At 37.4% G+C, this 22,299-nt stretch overlaps 1 protein-coding gene across 11 annotated transcripts in view; it reads left to right on the top strand.

Annotated features, from left to right (window-relative positions):
* Positions 1 to 22,299, top strand: part of CNOT4 (CCR4-NOT transcription complex subunit 4) — a 141,535-nt gene that overhangs the window by 114,816 nt on the left and 4,420 nt on the right. For 2 of the 11 annotated variants that reach the window (XM_027101819.1, XM_027101820.1), the window contains exon 11: positions 371 to 1,371. The exons of 6 other annotated variants lie outside the window; for them this stretch is intronic. In XM_027101819.1, the coding sequence (XP_026957620.1) occupies positions 371 to 471 (101 nt within the window). In that variant the 3' untranslated portion in view covers positions 472 to 1,371. Of the gene's footprint in view, positions 1 to 370; positions 1,372 to 8,620; positions 10,505 to 22,299 lie in introns of those variants that run through there. 3 more of the 11 variants (XR_003431875.1, XR_003431874.1, XM_027101821.1) reach the window with 3 other exon arrangements.

Below are 22,299 nucleotides of genomic sequence, written 5' to 3' on the forward strand. Positions count from 1 at the left end.
TTAATTTTTTCACAAAATACTGCTTACTGTTAGGAGTGTCTAAATATATAAGGGGTCCAATTGGCTTGGAAAAGAATGGCTTTCCTGGTCTCTTTTTTTTTTCCTTTTTGTATATTTATAATTCTAAATCTATTATATTTGTTCTTAAATCTGACAGTGTTAAATTTAAGGGTGTGATTGGAGTATAACTATTTTCTAGGTACTTGATAAGTTTATATTTTAAAATTCATGTCTTGTTTCACACCCGCATTCCAGCCATTACGCATGTATTTTATATATGTATCAGTATTCCAAATATTGAAGTCATTTTTAAAGGGACTGTTAACAAATCTAGTCACCCATAACTAGACCATGACTGACTTTTCCACAGGGGAAGAAGAGGTGAAGGTTTCGACCATGCCACTGTCAGCCTCTTCCCATTCATTACAACAAGGACAGCAGCCTACAAGTCTCCACACTACTGTGGCCTGACAACAGAACTGAGAGGAGAGGATTAGACTCTGGGGTGCTTGCATGGGCAACCGGATTTTTGCATGATTCCTTTCTGATTTTGCATTTAATGTATACACCCAAAAGAGCCAATATAAACGTTCCTCATGCCTACAACTAGTGTGTTACCTCATAGTTGCTAAAGTATTTCTTCATTAGGCCTTTAACACAATTTATTAGCATAATAATTTTGGCATTGTTTCTCATGAGTGATACTATTTTTTAACTCACACAAATAAACTTGTAGTACTATAATTAAGATCCCAGATGAGATTAGCTAGAATTGTTATTTTGGCTCTATTAATTGAAAATATTCAAAGATAATGGTAGTTCCTTGTTTTCTGATTTGTGAAAAAATGGTAATATCCTAATATATTCATGAAAATTTGAAAATTAAGAAGATAATGTCTTGCATTCTTTGAATACTTGAGAAGAAAGAATACATATAAAACAAAATTGGTGGTGTCATTTAATGCTCAGAAGAATGTTGTCAGCAATTGTTTGTAGTTGTATGGATTTATCCTATATTATGCATTACATGTTTAGAAACTGTCTTTGTTCTCTCTGATTTGCACATTTGCACTTTCTTTTTGAATGGTTGTTAATTATATAGAGACGCTTAAGAGATAATTATTATAGACTAAATGCAATATAATCTCTTTTCTAATGCACTGCCTAGTATACCGGGAAATTGCCTCAGAAACAGAATTTCAACTTACAGTTGATTTATCAGAAACTTGAATATGGGGTAAATATTGTATGTGAGAAGCAACCATAGTAGTGTAACATTTTTATTGGAAAAATGGTAGTTCTGTGGGATATTTGTTTGGAAATTTCATTGTTTCACAATTGAAGTGTGATAATAAAACTATATTACAAGTACCTGACCAGAATGAGACTAAGGTGGAAGAGAAGAGATTGGGGATCCTCTAAAATTAGGCCACGTAAGTTGTCATAGGTAATTTTAGTTAATCACAGAGAATAGTGGTGTACTTTATTAGGCTATAATGTTGAAGTGATGTTTTTGGATAATAGACAATTTCTTGAAATAGTTCTAAAGCTGATAATGAAAGAAAATAAACTGAATTCAGTTCTGAGCATTAGACAAAAGCTGGTTCAGAAAACATGACTATGTTCTGCCTAAATTAAGCATCTGGGAAAAAATGGGAAAGTCAGATCTCCTCTTGAGATTTAAAAAAAAAACATTGTGATATAAAAGATATGCCTTAATTAAAAAAAATATTAAAAGAGTAGCATGAATACCAAAAAAGGAAGCCTAGAGATTTAAAATAATAATAATGATAATAATGAAATACCTTACTAGGAGTGATACTTAATATCATGTTGGAGTTGGAGTTTTCAGGGTTCCCTCTCTATGTAAAGTCTAATAACTTTCTATTAGATATAATACACAAGTTAAATGGGTTTGTCCTGAGATATAGTGGGTAAACTAAAATCTATTCTTAGATATCCTTCAATTTGGTTAGCTGAGGGTGTAGAAACAACTAATTATCTAGCCATTTTAATTATTTTTGTAAAATTCTGCATAAATGATAATCTCTAACTTCTATCTAGAAATGACTTTAAGACAGCGTTATGAGAAATTTAGAAAATACAAATAAAATATTGTAGATTTCTTAGCCTTTTAGCATGTGTTGAATATGAAGTCTTTTAGTATGTGTTGATTATGGTTTCATTTTTGCTGTGAGAGGCCAAGACATCCACTTAATGTCTCCCGTGGTGCTGAGGCTCCTTGGCTTTGTGAACAAACTTGGGCTCCCTGTAATAGGGCTTACTAGCGCATAGTTTTCTCCAGCCTTCAGTGCAAGCCTTTCATCACTCAGATCTTCTTACAAAAACATGAGGTGGTTAGCTCCCATTTACTTACTGTTTTGAGAGATATACTTGTTAAACAAGGCTTTTTTCCTGTGGTAGCTTTCTCTATCCTTTCTCATTCCTGGCCATTGCCATAAAACTGTCAGGTAGTTTACCAGACTTGCTAGAGCCCAGGACTGTCTTTCTGCCTGCTTCCCCTTCTGCCCCCGCCCCCACTTTCCACATACACACCATAATGGGAAAAATGCTTTCTTGGGTAATTAGGCTTCAACTTAGATATTTTCACATATACTAGCTAAAGATTATCATTTAACTAACTGTAATTCCAAGACTTTGTAAGCCTAAACAAGTAAGCTTCGCTGTTTTGCTTACTTAATATATATATTATGGTTTTAAAAAGTGAAATCTTAAAGTCAGTCAGAATTAATTATACTAAAACACAGAAAAAGTTACACAACATGTGAAAGAAAGTACTGCTTCACTTAGCAAGTAAATTGATGAAACCAAATGATGGTAAAGAATGAGAAATTCTAAAAACTTCAAATTAGTTTTTGATAAATTCCTTCCTGATTGATCTGTCATACACAAGGGAAACTTTATATGCTTTTATATCCTTAACTTTTAAAAAAACATTTCAGAGCAGCAGTTCTTAGTGCCAGTGTGTAGGATATAGACCTGGGATGAATGATTTTGATCTTATGATGAATGTCAAGTGCCTCTTTTTAATTTCTTAAAGATTCCATTAGAAAATATTTTCTGATTAATAATACTTTCCTTTTCATTCTACTGTTGCATTTTGTTTTTACAGGTGGTGCTTTTGTATACTCTCCTCTTATTTCAACGAAGCATTAATATTTGAGTGCCTATTCTTTGTAGTGACTTGAGCTAGATCTTGAGGGATACAAGGCTGAATAAAGTATAGATCCTATTATCAAGGGTAACAGTCTAGTGACAGTTTTATTTCAATTATTTCTATAGGGTCAGCTCTTGATATATTTTAACCACAGGAACAGCCAGAGCAGTCCAGACTCATTTCATTATTCATTGCTCTGACAGTGGCAACAAAGGGTATTGAATACTGATATTTGAAATTTTAAAATATATGATAATTTGGAGAGAGTGAAAAAAATTTTAACGGGAGAGACATACATTCATTATTCTAATTTAAGTATTTCTCAGTCGTGTGTGTGCTCATGTCTTACTCTTAGTGTTGTGGCGATTAAGTACAGCTTCCTCTATATATGTTCTTTTAAAGAAAACTTTAGGGCTTCCCTGGTGGTGCAGTGGTTGAGAGTCTGCCTGCCGATGCAGGGGACACGGGTTTGTGCCCCGGTCCGGGAAGATCCCACATGCCGCGGAGCGGCTAGGCCCGTGCGCCATGGCCGCTGAGCCTGCGCGTCCAGAGCCTGTGCTCCGCAACAGGAGAGGCCACAACAGTGAGAGGCCCGCGTACCGCCAAAAAAAAAAAAAGAGAGAGAAAGAAAACTTTAATGCATTGTGTGCACATTTTTACTGACATGGCTCCTATTTGTACAGTATTCCAAGCACCTTCAAGACTGACAGAGCTCTCCTCTGCTGTGATACAGGTACATAGGGAGCTACTCCCACAGAGGCCTTACCTCAGAAAGCCAAGAGAAAGGAACGAATTGCAGGTGCATTGAAATCTTACGAAATGAAGACCACCATGTTATTTATGCATATATAAAAACGGGGGGACATTTTATCCTATATTGAGTTGTAAGGTTTTAGATTCTTTTGTTTATTTGATCATGAAGCTTTCCCATATTTGCTTAAGAGTTGTATATCATACAATTGAGAGCACAATAACTTAAAAATGTTTTTTTCTTTTAAAGAGGTAATATCACAAAATGATGATATATATGTCTTTTTCTACAAAATATAACCAAGTCAATTACCTGGTTTCAAGCTAGTCCTTCTGCCATTAGTGCTATGTGTCTTCTCTCAGTCTTTTTATTTGAATATCTACTACGTTGTCTCCTTGTGCTGAATAAATGGTAGTAGTATGTACAGGTATTCACACATGAAATGTTTAGAAATGTTTGTAGTGTATCAGACACTTTGCTGATACAAAAGTAAAAATAGGAGTTAGAGAAGTTACTGTGAGCAGATTCAGGGAAAACCTTCATAAAAAGTGTGGGGCTTTTTGCTTTTGAAGGATGGCTTGAAATTAAATGATGGAAGTGGAAAATACAGTAAAGGCAACATATTGAACAAAGGCAACATATTGAACAAAGAATCGGGAATGGAAATTAGCATGGTCTGCTAAGGGTCAGGAGGGAAGGATAGTAAGGAGATGGACTCGTCTGAGGTATTACAGGTCATATAGGAAGGTGGGATAAGTGTGCAAAAGCCTTGAAAACTAGGAAGAATAGTTTAGTCTTGATGTGGATGTGGTCAGTGTTAAGAGAACTACACGTTCTTTGGCAAAGATGTAACTTGATTGTAGCATTTTAAGAAGATTAATTCTGTAATACATTTGCTTGAAATTAGGACCAGTTAGAAAGCAGTTCCAGTATGTCATTGCAAATAAGATGGCCTGGGCTGGAATAGTAATAACTAGTTGGATTGGAGAAGAAATTATGAATTAGAAGTCAGAAAGAATGAGATCTAGGAAAAGGGCTTTGGGTTTGGCCAAGTCTCTAATGACCTTTAAAAATGTTACTTTCAGGGGCTTCCCTGGTGGCGCAGTGGTTGAGAGTCCGCCTGCCAATGCAGGGGACACGGGTTCGTGCCCCGGTCTGGGAAGATCCCACGTGCCGCGTAGCGGCTAGGCCCGTGAGCCATGGCTGCTGAGCCTGTGCGTCCGGAGCTTGTGCTCCACAATCGGAGAGGCCACAGCAGTGAGGGACCCGCGTACCGCAAAAAAAAAAAAAAAAAATGTTACTTTCATAAAAAGATACAGATGGAAAGCAGATTTCTAGGATTCATGAGGAAATGTCAAGGATATGGATACAGCAGTCATCGACTGAAGGCCTTTGGCAACAAAGGGGAAGAGAAAAACAAGATGCTAATTAGATGGGTGGTAGATCTTAGAAGGCATTGCTTTAAGATAAGGGAGATAGCTAAATATTTAAAGGCAGAGCACATAGAGTCAATTGAGAGGACACCATAGATAGTGCGGAAGAGAAGATAGGCTAACCAGTAGAGTAACACATTTCTGTAGGTGCTGGGAGGAGATAAACTCCTGAGACGCAGTAAGGTTATGGGTTTGACTTAAAAGAGATGGGATATATCTTCCTTTGCTACTTGTAAAAACAATCAGAAAATCTAGGAGAGAGAATGTGAGATTAGAGAAAATGAGAATAGATGAAGGTGCTCATATCAGTAATTATTGAATGCATATTGTGTGAGAAAATGGGGGTGAAAGAGTGGAGTTGGGAACCTATTAAAAAAAAAGAAAGAAAGAAATTAAATAAGTCTGTGAGAATAAGCCTAGAAGTGCATCGGAAAGAAATTTAAGAATTGCTGAGTCAAGATAAGAATCAAATTTAAAATTTTAGTGTCCAGATATATATGGTTTTGTATGTTCCAGTGATTCAACACAAAGCATCAGGAGTGGACAAAGCAAATATGAGAGTTTGGTTAGAGGGTGAAGAAGGAAAGGACACAAAGATATTTAAGAAGACAAAACTGATATAACCTTGTGATCAGGAAGAGTCCAGTAAGGCAGGAAATATCCAGTGGTGCGAGTGTGTTGAAGGGAGTTCACTGATTTCAGGTTTTGATGAGGACAAAGAACAGGTATAGTATTGTTAAGGGAAGGACAGATTAGGAGACTGTGGTCAGTATGATAACCACTCAGTGCTAAATGATGAGTGAGAACCAGAGAAAGGATGGTAGATAGATGTCTAACATTAGGGCTAGAGGTTGGAAAGAAGGCAAGCTTTCGTTACCCCTGTGGTCTTTTCTCTCCCTGCTTTCCCTCCAGTCCTTTTTTGAGAGTAGGAAGTCAGACTGTGTGAGAGAGAATTGCAGAAAGCATGGTATTGCCTGCGGGAACCTGGATCACGTTTCCTATAAGTTGAAGGTGATTCAAAGGAAAACGTCCCACAGTGGAGTAAACATTGCTTCCTCAAAGCACAGTAGGAGGATGTGAACGCAGAGTGCAAGGGAATGCCTGGGAAAAGCCAGAGATGAGATTGGACAGGTGTACGTATGCCCAGTGAGTGTGTTACTTATGACATGAAAGGTTTAGACAGAGGGGGTAGGTGTGCCATATGATGAGTCTGCTAGCTTGAGGAGCCCATATTACAGGTGTGAACTAGTTTTTCCCAAGCTTAAATGCAAACTGGAAAGAATCAGCTTTCCACCTACATAAGGAAAGTATCTCTTCTTAGTTGGACTAGGTCATTCTGCTTTAATTATATGACAAGTTGGTATTAAAAGCAGTAGATTGGTGAAAGTAGAGAGAACTTAAGAATTTTATTATAACAGGTTATAAAAATATTTTGACAACTTTCCCCAAAAGAGAATGTGCTTTGTAAATAAACACAAACCTACAAGTTATTGAACTCAGAGATGGAGATATAAATATATAATATATATTTTTTCTCATTCAATTAATAGCAAACATGCCTAGTTTGAAAGCATCCTTAATTTCCTGACTAAATTAAAATCCTGCCTGAAGCCCTTCTAAAATATTTTTAAATTCACTGGACTTGTTCCGTATATGTCAGCTAAGATATCACCTGTGACATTTAAAAATGATAATGCTTCAAAGTATAAGTTATTGCTTAAGAATGCTGGAACCATGTTGATGGATTGAGAAGCCGCTGCTCCTTGGATCTCCTTACTGCCCTGTGATTTATTAGTCTTAGCAACCTTGTATTGCTAGGCACATTAGACCACAGCTTCTTTAACCAGGAGCTTTTTCTAAAGAATCACTCTTGGGAATTCAAGATTAATTAAGGTGTATCTACTCTGTTCTGGCGCTTTGGAGAGTATACCCTGGGTTTGAGTTATATAAAAATCTAGTTTATACCTATCAGGTACCTAGAATTGAAGGCAAGCTTAAGTAATATAAGCTGCTTGAGAATTGGACAGAAGTACCTAGAAGTTCCATGAACCAGCTGGTAATTATTGTACTTGAGAACCAATCTATTTACTCCAGCTTCCTTCACACCAGCCTTCATAAGGCAGCTATTGACTTGACTTTGTTCTTAGCCTGCCTCACATTTTATGGTTATTTTTGAGGTTCCTGGAAGCTCCGACCCAACCCCTAAGAACATACTGTGCTTAGAACAGTTTTGTTGTTCCAGCTCCAGTTTGGTCCTAAGACCCACTATTGTGTAACACCCCAAAAGTTTTTTTTCCCCTCCATATAATTTATAAAGCCTTTAAAGCACCCAGTACCTTTTTTTTTTTTTTTTGGTGAAATTCACATAACATACAATTAACTACTTTAAAGTGAACAATTTGGTGGCCCAGTAGGACTGTTCTTTAATTATCTTAATGTTAAAATTGAATAAATAACCCACTGTGGCTGTGAGAATTTTGGCCTGTCCTTGTTGGGGCTGTGTGGTAACAGCTGCATCTAGACTCGGGTAAAAACGTTTAAAGCAACTGTCTGAATAGTTCTTAAGTGGTAATAATAGTCCTTCTGTCTTCATGACATTTGATTAGCACATCACCTAAGAGAAAGCTTACTTAGCAAAGGAAATAAATAAGCCTGGCTCTGTGTCTGGGAGTGAGGTTGAGTGTTGTGTGTGTGCATGTACATTCGTTTATATATAGTAATTTTCATTTAAATCCTCCACTTAGTGAATGTGGCAGGTGAAAAAATCTCAGATCATCTCTCTGTGACTTTCTCTAAAGGTTTTTTTTGAAAAAAAGAAATTAAGACCCTGTTTAAATGCAGCAGGGTTACAGTACAGGTGCCCACTTCACCCCTGGTCATGCTTTTATCTGAACAAATATTTTCATAGCTTTTTCTCATCAATTTTCACTTCCACTACTAAGCATATCCATCCCATGTCTTACTCTTTTGGAAAACCTAAGGAAAGGATAATAAGAAAAAGACGTTTTAGAATCATGAAATTTCAGAGCTATGAGACATACAGTCTTCAACAATCCACTTTTAAAGACCAAATAATAATAACGCTATTAATAAACAAGGCTCAGAAGGATTGTGATTGCCCATAATCACATTCTAACCACAGTTTTATGTTTTCCTAGCCCTCACCATGTGAATATGCTTTTGTATATGTAATTCAAGGAGAAAAAAACTTCAAGATTCAGAATATGTCTCTTCTCTAAACTTTGTTGTGTCTTACAGTTTATTTTAGTAGTTCTCACAAGTCAAGGGCTTTCAACTGTGAATATCAGTGCAAGTAATGAATTGAAGACTTTCAGATTGTGTATCTGCTGGCAACTGTTATTACAGATCCTGTAAGTTGTTAAAACAGCCTTGTGTTAAATGTGGCCCAATGACCTTGGAGTAACTTTAGTGGGGGGAAATTGTAACCTTGCAGGTACTCTTAATGTAGACTTAAAGTACAAATGTCAGAACCAAAATAAACAGTAAAACAGGTGGCATTAAATTTACCCAGCATTTTTCTGCAGTGCCAAAGAGCATTTAAGGATCAACATGCATGACACCTAGACTGGTGATATCTCTAATGTTACAGAATGAAAAAAATGCTTATAGTAATGGCACCAGGATATACTACACCCACACTAAAGGGGTGATTTTAGGTTCATCTTTGAAGAGCTACTATATGCTACACTATGTAAAATGATAGCATATCTGCTGATTTTTTTTTCAATCAAGGAGGTTGTTGTTTTCAGCATAATGAAAAAGAGGGAAAGCTCCACAAGGATTTAAAGATGATAATACCATCATCATCTCCAAGAAGAAATGCAGGAATGCTGACTGCAATCAACTTTTGTAGCCTAGTGATGTTTCCTAATATGGTGAGATCTCTTCCCAAGGACTATACTAGCGTTTATACTCTGTTATCAGTCTTGCGTACTGAAATAATGTGTCTACGGAGCAGAACATAGTGATCTGGAACATTACTGGGATGTTTTTAAACATTGTCGTTTTATATGTTGGCATTTGCAAGAAGACTGACACCCTGAAACCATTCATTTTTTTCCTTTACTACATCTATAAATTGAGTATTCAGCTTAAGGTAAAAGGAGGCCCTGGGTTATGACTTCATCAACAAAGTAGGAAGGCTTCTTATTGGCCTTAAGCTGAGTGTTGGGCTACATACCATTGTTGCACTTATGTTTTCTCTATTAAAATATGTTTTTATAAAGTTTGTGATTATGGATTACTGATATATATATGCCCTATTCCCTCATCCCTCACTTAGGGTATGATTTGCTACCAGGTATGGGTTTTTTTGGTTTGTTTTTTGTTTTTACATCTAAACTATTAACATTCACTAATTAACCTAACAGTGGCCTTCCCCAGTCCCAGAGTCACAAATAAGAATGACATTTCTTGAGTCTTAGTGTAGTCAATGCTGCAAAACCTCACCTGTATTTTAAATGGTAGGTGATTGGAATGAAGCTTATTACTAAAGTAAGCAAAGATCTTACATAATTTCCAAATAAATACCTACAGCCCTGCAACCTTAGTTTTAGAACATGCTTTCAGGTTTTAATTCCTGACTAGCTGGAGTCTTATTCTGATAGTTTGTACTCACCTCTCTCTCCAGTTTCTTTTTCTTTCTTTGGACAAACAAGAAATTGTTTCTATCTCTGTGTAACTTAACCACAATTAGAGGGGGCAGTCTTGACTAGATCTTAATGTGCACTACCTGTGTGATTACCCTACAGGATCCCTGACAGGCCTGAATTTTCCCATTTCAAAGGAGAAGAAAGTGCTCTGTCAGGCTGCTGTTTACTCAGAGTCTCTGGTCATTTACCTCCCAATTTCCTTCTCAGTATCTGGTCTTATTTCCAAACTAGCTTTTGATTTTAAATGATCATATTATTTTTTTCTTCTGTCTTTTAAATCAAAACAGCACATTTAAGCAGAAAGCACAGTCTGGGTTTGGAGTAGATTGAGTAACAAGTGTCAAATTGGTAGACTTTTGACATTGTAAGATTGGTGTTATTCACTTTCTCCTACTTCTAAGTTATTCTAGCTCTTTAAAAATACATTCTAGACAATACTACTAAAATAAAGTGCTTCACAAATATGTGTGATTTTTAATAGAACTAATTTTTTTTCAGTAAAATGTTCTAGTTCAGTATAAACCTGGATGTGGTGAAATAGGAATTGTAGTTTCTAATTTATATTTAAGATTGTGTTCATATGATCTTCCTTCCCTCGTTCCTTCCTGCTTTCCTTTCTTCTACACTGATTGAGATTTGGTTCTGTCAAGACCATCTCTGGCATTCTTTTGCAACTGAACTATAATAAATCATAGCGAAGGATGAACACTTAAATAAGTATATTTCAAAAATGATTTTTAAACTAAGGCCCCTTAGTGAACTGATGGTAAGCATATAGCTCTTTAAATTCATCAGCATATAGGCCTTTTGAAATGCTTTCCTCCACAGGAGTATCATCTTTTGTAGTTCTGGAAAGGATGCAGTCTTATGTTAAGTCTTTCTAAATTGAAGCATAATTTGAAAATTGGAGGCAAAAAGTTTCTGTATTTTCCCCAGTATAAGAATAAATAGTAAGGAGGAAGAAGAAGCAAAATAGTCTTATTTTTTCTTAAATCATACATTTCACATAGCTAAAAAATAAGTAAATTTCAAATTTGCATTCTTGTTTTGAAAAATCAAATGTTTATTTATAAAACAACCTCAAAACAAACTTTAACAAATATCTCTGGTTTGTGAAAATAGTGAGGGAGAAAGATGTATGCTTGGTCAGTTGGGTTGGAAATGTTTATTACCATGACTATACCCATATCTATATTATTTAGTTTCAGGATAATGAGGCATTTACTTCATTTCCTAAAAATAATCTTTTTTCTAAAATTAAGAAACAAAGCAAATGATTATTTTAATGCCTAAAAAGATACTTTCTAAAAATAAAGCTCAGAGTTGGGTTATGAAGAATTTGTCAATTAAAATCATGTTTCAGAGCATGGATAATTTTAGTCTTCTTTTGGGGGGAGTTTTATGTCTTTGATATAAACCCTTAAGATAGGAGCCATCTTTCAGAAAAAGATGAGACTGATCTTCACTGTCAAAAGTGAGCTGTGTAATCAAATGGAGTAAAAACTGGCTGTATGTTTTTAAATAACTTTTAGAAAATTTAGAAATCTTTTAGTTTGGAAAATTATGAACATCAGAAACCTTAGGACTTTCAGTAGACATATAACCATATGGGGATTTGCTGCATAGGCAGCAAAATACTTTGGTCTTAGTGCAAGTTCCTCTTCAGGCCTGGAGAGGAACTTATACTCGCATAAAAATATTTTATTGGCACTAAACGATCAAAAGCTATCACTGCTTTGTTCCGAATAGCCAAACTCCAGGGATCCGTTGAAGAAATACAAAACAAGCAGAGCAGCAAGACTTCTAGGAAGCTGCTGTAAAACGTTATAGCATCAAGCCCCAGAGAAAATAATAGAGTAGATATTCGATAAATGTTTGTTGAATGAAAACTCATGGCTGAGAGAGTAATGTTAGTGTCTGATTATTATTTCTGGAGGTCTGCAAAGCCTGGATCTAGATCTGCTTTGTGTTAAATCTGGACTTCTGGAGACCTTAATTAGATTCGTTTCCACATGAATTATCTCACCTCTTGGTTGAACTGTGGCCTTCAGTTCAGTGTTAAGATTCCCCTCACCACTCTATGATCAGTCCTTCTCTTCTGTCTTTACCTCTGAACTCTGGAAATTCAGCTCTTGACTGATCCTTATTTTCCCAAGGATCACACACTGCTCCCTCCCTTCACACACACAAACTTTAAAAAATTTCACCTAACCAATACTTTTCTTACCTCCAATTTCTCATTTGTGATACTCACAAATATATATATATACACACACATATATACACATACATATACATACATATGTATACACACAATTCAGAAAGTCTTTCTAAATAAATACCTTATTTTCCAGAACTCTCTGTGTGGGTAATGAAGAGCTGTTTGGGGAACTTAATACTTTCCTAAGTAGGGAGCTCTCTTTAGGGAACTTATAATAGTTAAAGAATTTTTTCTCTTGGCTAAACCAAAGTCTTTTTCCCATTTATACTTCTTGTCAAATATGTGAAGGCAGTTTCCGCTTGTCTAGTAACTACTAGACCTCAATGAAACAAACTTAGTCCTTTTAACCTTTTCACACCTAACATGGTTTCTAGTTCTCTCTGTAGCCCACTTCTCCTCTACACATATTTTGGCATGACAATGAATGCCTTTTTTTTTAAATTTTATATGTTTATTTTTGGCTGCGTTGGGTCTTCATGGCTGCATGCGGGCTTCTTCTAGTTGTGACCGGGGCTACTCTTCGTTTAGATGCGCATACTTCTCATTGCGGTGGCTTCTCGTTGCGGAGCACAGGCTCTAGGTGTGCGGGCTTCAGTAGTTGTGGTGCACAGCCTCAGTAGTTGTGGCACACAGGCTTAGTTGCTCCACGGCATGTGGGATCTCCCCGGACCAGGGCTCAAACCCGTGTCCCCTGCAATGGCAGGCAGATTCTTAACCACGGCACAACCAGGGAAGTCCCTGAATGCCTTTCTTAAAATATGAAGCTCACACTTTAATAATCCAGACGTGATTAGATAATCTCGTTTTTCATTAACACTGTTCTTATTACTAAAGTTCGTATATTCCTTTAGAGGTTACAGAGTCTTTTTATAAAAATATCCTGTGGGGGGCTTCCCTGGTGGCGCAGTGGTGAGAGTCCGCCTGCCGATGCAGGGGACACGGGTTCGTGCCCCGGTCTGGGAAGATCCCACGTGCCGTGGAGCGGCTGGGCCCGTGAGCCATGGCCGCTGAGGCTGCGCATCCGGAGCCTGTGCTCTGCCGCAATGGGAGAGGCCACAACAGTGAGAGGCCCGCGTACCGCAAAAAAAAAAGAAAATCCTGTGGGGTTATTATCCCTATTTTGTAAATGAGAAAACTGAGGCTCAGAGTGATTATCATTTGTGATTTGCTCAATGTCATACCATTGCTAATTTAGACACTTTAATGTTACCTATTTAGAAGATCCATTACCCAATTGTTATATCAAATGATATAAGTGAAACCACTAAACCTTTTTTCATACACATGACTGGTTAGATCTCTTCCATCCTACACTTTGCTAATGAATTTTTAAAAATCTGAATGTATACATGTTAAATTTTATGTGTTTGGATTTGGTGTAGTTAGAGTGTATCCTGTTGTATATCACCATCTTACAAGTTTATCATATGAAAAACTACATGATTATAAAGTGATAGATAAATGTTATTAGTAACAATAATAACATTTGTGTGAAGATTTTAAGAATTTTAATTTAAGAATAGGTATAATTTTAATTATTGATTCTGTCCTCTCTAGAATTAGTTTTCTGTTTGCATATTTAAATAAACGTTGTAGGTTTTGTTAAATATAATATAAAGCATGGAGTCAAAGATAAGCCAAGCACTATCTCAGGAACTTTCAGGCTAACACACAGTATCTTAAATTCTGTGACAGTTCATCTAAACACTGCTGTCATCCATGCTGTACTTTACTATCATATACCAAAATGTTACCACTAGAAAACTTTCCAAAAACTGCTGAATTCAACATCTGTTGTAGTTATGACAATCCTAGAAAGCCTGTCCAAAGGTTAAATTACTTTGATATGGTTGGTTCTTTATGGAAATGCATTTTGGCTTTCATTGATCACTCTATTCCATTTGTTTTATGGGATTGATGTGTCAGTGGGTTGGAAGTGGAGTTTAGCTGCAAAGTTTTTGAGTTTGGGCAGGCAATAGAAGAAGAAAGGAAATGGACCATAGCATTTAGAAGGAGGACATTTCCAGTAGAAAACAATTGTCAGTAGAAGCTGCCTCCATGACTGCTGTTCCACCTCAAAGTTGAACTTCCTGTGTATTTTATTTGGAAAGGAGCTGAGGTTTTAGCCAAAATGCTACATATTATTTCTCACAAAAAATGCCTGCAAACGTAAGCAGTAGAGCAGTGCTTGCTAAACCTATCATATTCATTTCTAAAGAAATCCAGCTTCTAATCTGTTTCCGAATTTTCCCAAGAACTCATTTTATGTTAATTATGTAGCTTCTAGAGTCTGCCTTTTCTTCCTTTCCCGGCACTTCTCTTTCTTTTTTTCTTGGCTGCGTCGGGTCTTCATTGCTGTGCATGGGCTTTTTCTAGTTGCGGTGAGCAGGCTTCTCATTGTGGTGGCTTCTCTTGTTGCACAGCACAGGATCTAGGCACGTGGGCTCAGTAGTTGTGGCATGTGGGCCCTAGAGCGCTCAGGCTTCAGTAGTTGTGGCCCAGGGGCTTAGGTGCTCCGCGGCATGTGGAATCTTCCAGGACCAGGGATCGTACCCGTGTCCCCTGCAATGGCAGGTAGATTCTTAACCACTGCACCACCAGGGAAATCCCGGAACTTCTCTTAACAGTGGTTTTGTGATGACATCTGTGAGGATTAACACCCTGGAATAGAATCCATTTTGCACCTGGAAATTTTAAACTTACTTAAATTGAATAGATGTTCTTTTACTGTCTTTGCATCTCTTCTGACTTACAGTTCTCTCTCCACATTGCTTAATCTGTCCTTTCTGGTTTGAGGATCATGCTGTTTTATAAAGAAGATGGAAGGAAGCAAAATGAAGATGGAACTACATAGTTCTGGCTTTTCTCAGGGCTTAGCATTATGACAGGCTGAGCAGTGGCTTTTCCTAATTTTCTCCTTTTCCAAACTTAGCTTTTTTTTGCCTTCAGCATTTTTCACAAGCTTCAGATCATTATGGATTCTGATTTTAATCCTCAAGGATTATGATACTCTTATCTACAGGTAGGTTACGTAACTCTATCCAGCTTTTCTAAGCTTTCTTTTCACATCTTATCCCATGAGATTCTCCCTGCACAAGAACTGGTTTCTTTAGATTTCGCCCCAATTTCTTTTCCTTATTAGAATTATTTATTGCATAGTCAGAATGTTCATATTTTAGCATCTTCTGTGGCCTATGAATCACTGTCTCCTGTAACCAGGGGACCATCCTGACCTACCCTTCCTTTTTTTTTTTTTTTAAACCTTCTTTGGAAAGATGTTTTCTCAAAAAAACCTGGAAGCAAATGTTCAGGGCTGTTCATTTAGGAAACATTAAATACCTCTTGAGGTTCAGGTTCAGTAACTATTCACTGTATACATAGAGGATTAAATCAAGGCCCTTTCCTGGAGGAGCTCACAGTCCAGGCAAAAGAACTAATATATAAACCGGTGAATGCAATACACTGTGGTGATTGCAAAAGTAGCCAGGATGCCAGCCATCCAAGAACTCAATCTAGTTAGTCTCATTCCTTGCTTCTTAAAGTCCTAAAATTATGTCACATACTCTTAGGGCTTCTATTTTTAAAAAAATTAATTAATTAATTTATTTGGCTGCATTGGGTCTTCACTGCTATGCGCGGGCTTTCTCTAGTTGCGGTGAGCGGGGTCTACTCTTCGTTGTGGCACGTGAGCTCATTGTGGAGCATGGGCGCTAGGCACGTGAGCTTCAGTAGTTGTGGCATGCGGACTCAGCAGCTGTGACTTGCGGGCTCCAGAGTGCAGGCTCAACAGTTGTGGCACATGGGCTTAGTTGCTCTGCAGTATGTGGGATCTTCCCGGACCATGGGTCAAACCTGTGTCCCCTGCATTGGCAGGCAGATTCCCAACCACTGTGCCACCAGCGAAGTCCTTAGGGCTTCTATTATATTCACAATAGCCAGCCTGTTCTTTGTTGGTCAGAAGTCCAGAATAAAATTTTCCCTCCTTGTTTCCAACTTGGGAAAGAGGGGTGGTCAGGAGGTGAATTTTCTCAGGTTTATTTTCTTCTGGTAGATTTAGATCTCAGAGATGTCAGGGTGGTTGACATCCTCCATGTCTCTGCAGTTTTATAATTCAGTGAAATCATATTCTGGTGGATCTGTATATCTTCTCCTGGATGATAAGTTCCTTCAGTCATCCTTGGATGTCCTCACGGGGCTTTTGTTCATAGTTCTCAGTTTTGTGCTCACCTAAATGCTTTCCTCCAAGCTTCCAATTTCAGATTTTATAGATTTCTTATAATGGCTTTTTGTCCCTCCCCATCATTTAGTTCTGTTTCTTGGTTCCATCTAATCCAGTTTATAATGCTTCTAAGAATGTATTTATCTTCTGCATTAACTTTTAAGTTTACTTTTTCTTCATTCGATGTACAGCTTTATATATAGACTTTTTTCCATAGGTATTTTTTCCTGTTTTTTTTTTTAATAGATTTTACTTCCTTAGATCCTTCATAAAGCAAACATCTAGATGTTTTTCCTGGTTCTCATTAGATGGTCTGATTCTTCCCCCAAAACAAACATAGATCCTCGTAGGAACATTCTAGAAGAGAAAAGTACACATTGTGTAAAACACATCTACGTATATCGTGCAGTGTTCCTACTGTATTTTGTGATTAGCTGCTTCTCCTGCTCTCTCTGTACGGAATGCCGTTTCCCTTTTCCATATCAGCTTCTCTTCCCTTGAGCTTCTCCAGTCATCATTTATCGTGCATGCAGAATGGCAGAATTATTCATTTTCTTCTTTGTGCCCCACAGAACTTTGTTCGTACCAGAACAACACTTACTATCACATGGTGTAGTTGTTTAAATGTGTCTGACCTCCCCTTCTCTTGGCCCATGAGTCCTGCCAGGACACGGACTAGTTGGTAGTGTGCTCAGTGGTGAGAACAAACACTTTGGAGTCAGAATGGATATGATTACTGACTTCAGCACTTTTGAACTATATAACCTTTGGCAAATTCTTTAAACTACCAGACTCTACTTAGTCTCCTCATTTGTAAAATGAAACTACTACTTACTTAGTTCATTGGATTGTTGGTACTAAGGTAATCAAGTACATCAAGTGCATAGTGAGTGAATGAATAGTGTCTAGAGTAGAAAAGTGGATAGAATATAGCTAATAGTCCTGTTTACTATCCTGTACACATAATATTAGAATATCTTTTTTAAAAAGCATTCCTTATTTATTTTGGTGCATTGGATTTTAAAAATTATATTTGCTTGTGTTTTGGCATCTCAAGCAGTATTGAAAACAGCATTTTAGTGGCCTCTTTTTTCAGAGAGGCCTTTTGGGCCCCAAATTTAGCTCATTCCTGCCATCAGAAAGATTTGCATCTTTTTTGAGAGAACAGCTTGATTCGTAGCATTATACAGATGTGAAATAAATAGGCTTCTGGGGGGAAGGTGGTTTTTCAGCTCCTCTCAAGTTGGATCTTTGACTCAGCAGATATCTTGAAACACATCAAGTTTCTAAGACACTGAGCTGCATGTTCAAGTATCTATAAAATAGCCTATTGCAGGCCTTTCATTAGAGTTGTGAGAGAAGATGTGAGTACACATAAGGGTGTACATACTGGATGTCACAGCACAGTGTGCTGCCACATGAGTGTGGTTCAGACCACAGTGCTGTCATCCAGAATGATCTGAGTGGAAGACTTGGACTTTTGGAAGACTGAGTAAAAATTAGTCAAAGAGATTGGGAAAGCATTCTAGACAAAGAGAAAGGGAGGAAGTAAAGACAGAGTCCAGAAAGCCTAAATCATATTTAGCTAATCCTCAAGGCCTCTCTTTTCCTGTTTATGTCATTTCTACTTCCTTCTGCTAGTGGGAATAAAATTTGACTGTTTTTTGTTAATACATTGTTCAAGTTCTTCTGTTCTCAGAACTCTTTTTCATTGAGTTCTTAGAATTTTTCACATAGTTTAATCTCTACTTTCAGGTCTATTAAATCCTTAAGATTTTGTGCCCCAGCAAATCTGCTCTGCAGTAGTGGTCTATCTTGCTTTTTATAATAAAGCATAATCTTAGAAATTTGAGGGTCAGTTCTTTTTAAGTAGAATAACATTTTTTCACAAACAAACTGATTTTATAAATCTGTTTGAAAGAATTCATTCATATTTTAGTTAATAAGTTGAAATGATTTTTGTGACTGTCCTAAAGAACAACATGCCTATGTCATGAAGGCTTTAAGTTCTGATAGGAGAAAGTTTGTGTGTTCTTTAAAGTTTGGTTTTGCATATAGGACAAGCATAATTCATTTATATTTGAGTTGCTTAGAGATATGTTGAAGTTTGAGAAAGTTTAGGCTTTCTTGAAATCATATACTGGTGGAGATGGACTCTGTCCCCAAACTCACAGGAATTAGTATCTAACAGGGCTGGGGGCAGAGTGGGGAGTGTAGTGAGGGGTAGAGTGGCTGAGACAGGCTGTACTGTATGTCCTTCTAAAAATGGATGAATATTTGAGAGTCTAACTGGTAAGAACTAACCATAATGGGAACTAGATTTCTGATGGACCCCTTGTACCAAGAAAGATTTGTTTCACTAAGTAACCTACCTATTGGAAGTAGCCTCTGGCTTCGAACTGTAAAGGACAGCAGTGAAGAAAAGGAAGATAAATCTTGTGAGAAAAAAAGATCAGATTGAAGACTGAGGCTTTGGGAAGTAGCTATGAGATAAGGATTAAAAACGGATGAACAGAAGAAACTCAAGAATATTTTGTGACTGGAACGCTCAGTGACTACTTCCCAGTTGGCGGAGACTGCTACCAGAAATATATAATAACTTGAAATAAGAGGTCTCTGGTCCTAGGGACTGCAGTCGGGAATGGAGTAGCCTAAGGATCAGGGCCGAATATGTGAGCCAGTTGTCCCTGCCCAAACATGAAAGTGGACAAATTGGTGGATTTGTGACTGTAGTTACATCTAGCTAGTTTAATTAATAAGGCCTATGTGTTTATAATAAAAAGACCATGTGGAGGGGGTACCAAAAAGAAGGTAGAGGCAAAATTCCAAGCGGAGACAGAATCCCGACCTGGTGGTGTAAACTGTATTAGAGGAAACAAAAACTTGGAATAGCCTTTTGTTTTAGGGTTCCCCCTTAAGTGTGCTTTATTTCACCATGTTGTCATTATACATAGATCTTCTGTCTTCCCTCTTAGCAGATCTTGTTTTTCAAATGGAATCTTATTGCTACCCTAAAATGGAAATAGATGAAATCAGGAGGTGGGAGGGATGTGTTGTCCTACTACCCTGTCCCCTTCCTCCCCAGTGGCTCCTGAGGTGGTTCTCGGTAGCAAAGTTTTACATTTTATAACAATATATTGCAGTTAATCTGAGGAAATCCACTTGGCCGCTGTAATGTGTGCTCTTGGCCTAAGCCATTCGTCTTTTCCTGCTTTATGATTTTCTGTGAAAGGCCTGATGTCAGACACAGCTTCATTTTATTTTGTAATATAATCATTGCTTATAAAATGTGTATGTGTATGTCCTAGTAAGTAGTTAGACTAGTTTAGTGTTATGTAAAAATACCAAAGATAGTTTTAACCTGTCGTGGGGTTTTCAGGCTCAGGGCATCTACGAATTTTAACTCCATGAACTTAACTCCATGAATGAAAGACTGCAACTGTTGTTCACCCACCAGCACATTTCCACACGTGTGCCTAACTAGCCTCTCTTTTTACTAAACTTTTATAGCCTTTATTAATCATGTACAACCCCATGACATTTCTTCTGTTGGTTTTTCAGGTTGTGGTTATTGAGTTTTTCCCATATTTGCATTGTCTCACCATCTAGACTTTAAGCTCCTTGAAAACAGGAGTCATGGCTTAAGGGCTTTGCCCTCCTTAGACACTGTAGGCATTCAGTAAATAGTTGCTTTGACTTTTATCTTGGCAGCTTTAACACATAGATTTTTTGTTGTTGCCACTGTTGCTAAAATCTAGACTTGTCAGCTGCTTAGTGAGCGATGATTGGCTTGTTACGGACTGGGTGTTAGGCTACCAGCAAACTGGCAGAATTTTAACCATAATTTCTTCTTTAATAAAATGTGTTCTGTGCTAGGTAAACTGAAGTATACTGGTACTTCTTACACAATGAAATATGAGAGTGTGGTATATGGCATCTTGAAAGTACTTTAAATTCTGTCTTTGAGTTCTACTCTGAAAAATAAAACTACTACAAACAACTTCACCCGCTCTCCTGACCTCAAATTATTTAGAACCGAAAACAGTGGTTTTGTACATATTTGGAAATTAAAATTAATTTTTTAACATCATAAAACATTTAAACATATTAGCAATCCTTTAAAAATATACAATCCTTCCCTAGTGTATTACACTACTACTAATTAAATACTTTAAAAATAAAATTAGTATCATTTAGTATAAAGTATGTTCAGTGACTTGATTTTCATTGTAGTTTGCTTATGGAAAGTTTAAAGGGCTTTCTATGTCTTCTTTGTCTTTGTACTGTGTTGGTGGTGAGAAGGCTTGTTAGTTAGATTGACTACACAGTACCTCTGTGAGAATATCGGGTATTATCCCTCCATTGCTAGGAGGAGACTGTTGTGCCCAGAGCCAGTTCCTGGCAAGTGAGAAATCTTCTTAGCTTGGCTTTTTGGAAACTACTATCTATTCAGTATTGAGTATTAGAAAAAAATTGTTGTTAGGCACCTATCAAGTAATAAATGGTCTTCAAATTGCTTTCCCTTCTCTTATTTTATCCTTACGAGAGAAGAAAGCAGATGTTATTCTTACTTACGAAGCATACTAAGAGACTTACTTACATGCTCCAGGTTATATTAATTACGGTTGCCTTATACAGCCCATCTGCAATTTTCAGCCCAGTGTTTTCTCCATTAGACCTACGGACTTGTACATAGTGAATCGTATGCCAGTGTGAAGTCGTATATAAATAAAGGGAAATGAAGTTGCATCAGGTTGCATCCAGGTGTCCTGTCCTGGTACTATTTAAAAGGAAATGTGTATTCGAGTGGAATTATTTAGAGTCCTAGAAACAAAGGAATCAGCTTCCTTTGTGTCAGTGGTTATCAGCCAGGGATGATTTTGCGCCCGCCCCCCCCAGTAGCCATTTGGCAATGTCGAGACATTTTTCATTGTCAGAATTGGGGGTGGGGGGTAGTTGTGCGCACACTGCTAGCATCCAGCGGTGCTGCTAAACATCCTGCCGTGCACAGGACAGCCCCCTCACGACGAGGAGTGAATTATGTAGTCCAAAATGTCAGTAGTGCTGAGGTTAATCAGCCCTGCTGTATGTATTGCAAGGAATGGAATTACCAGAAGCCCTCTCAGCCAAAACAAATTTGGGTCAGAGGTGGGGTGGGCGGGTGGGCAGGGAGGTAGAGGAGGTGATTTCAAGTGTGGCTGTTGAAATTTTTATGGGGTTAGGATTTATCTGATTTCCTTTTTCTTGCCCCTTCCTTGTGCCAGCACTTGGCATAGCAGTAGTAGAGAAAACAGTGAAGAAAACTTCTTTTCTTCTTGTAAACTACTTAGAATAGTGGTCCCATTCCCAGAGCTAATGCGTCAGTCCAGTTCCTAGTGACACTCACAACTCCACTATAAACCAATCCTCCATGCTATCAGGCTCCCAAGATGTCTAGGCACATGACTTTGTTTTTGGCAAGATTGTGAGAATTATAAACTAGCTAATTTATTCCCCAAGGTATCTTATAATCATAGTTCACCTGGGAGGATCTAAGTTTCTCACTGTTTCTATATCATGTGCCGTCTGTGAATGTCTTTGGCTAACATACTCTTGCTTGATTTCATTAGCCTAAAACCAGAGAAACAAATATCTGTTTTTTAAATAGATGTTATTTTTAGAGCAGTGTTAAGTTCACAGCAAGATTGAGTGGAGAGTACAGAGAGTTCCCATATATCCCCTACCTGTGAACAAATGTCTTTCGATTTTATTGTAATACTGATTTTCAGATAAACTTTATATAAATGCAAATGTTATTCTGTTAATGCAAAGTTCCTTAGTTCCA

This window comes from Aethalodelphis obliquidens, unplaced genomic scaffold (assembly GCF_003676395.1).
Source record: "Aethalodelphis obliquidens isolate GAN/ISIS:26980383/991018 unplaced genomic scaffold, ASM367639v1 scaffold5, whole genome shotgun sequence".
NCBI lineage: Eukaryota > Metazoa > Chordata > Mammalia > Artiodactyla > Delphinidae > Aethalodelphis > Aethalodelphis obliquidens.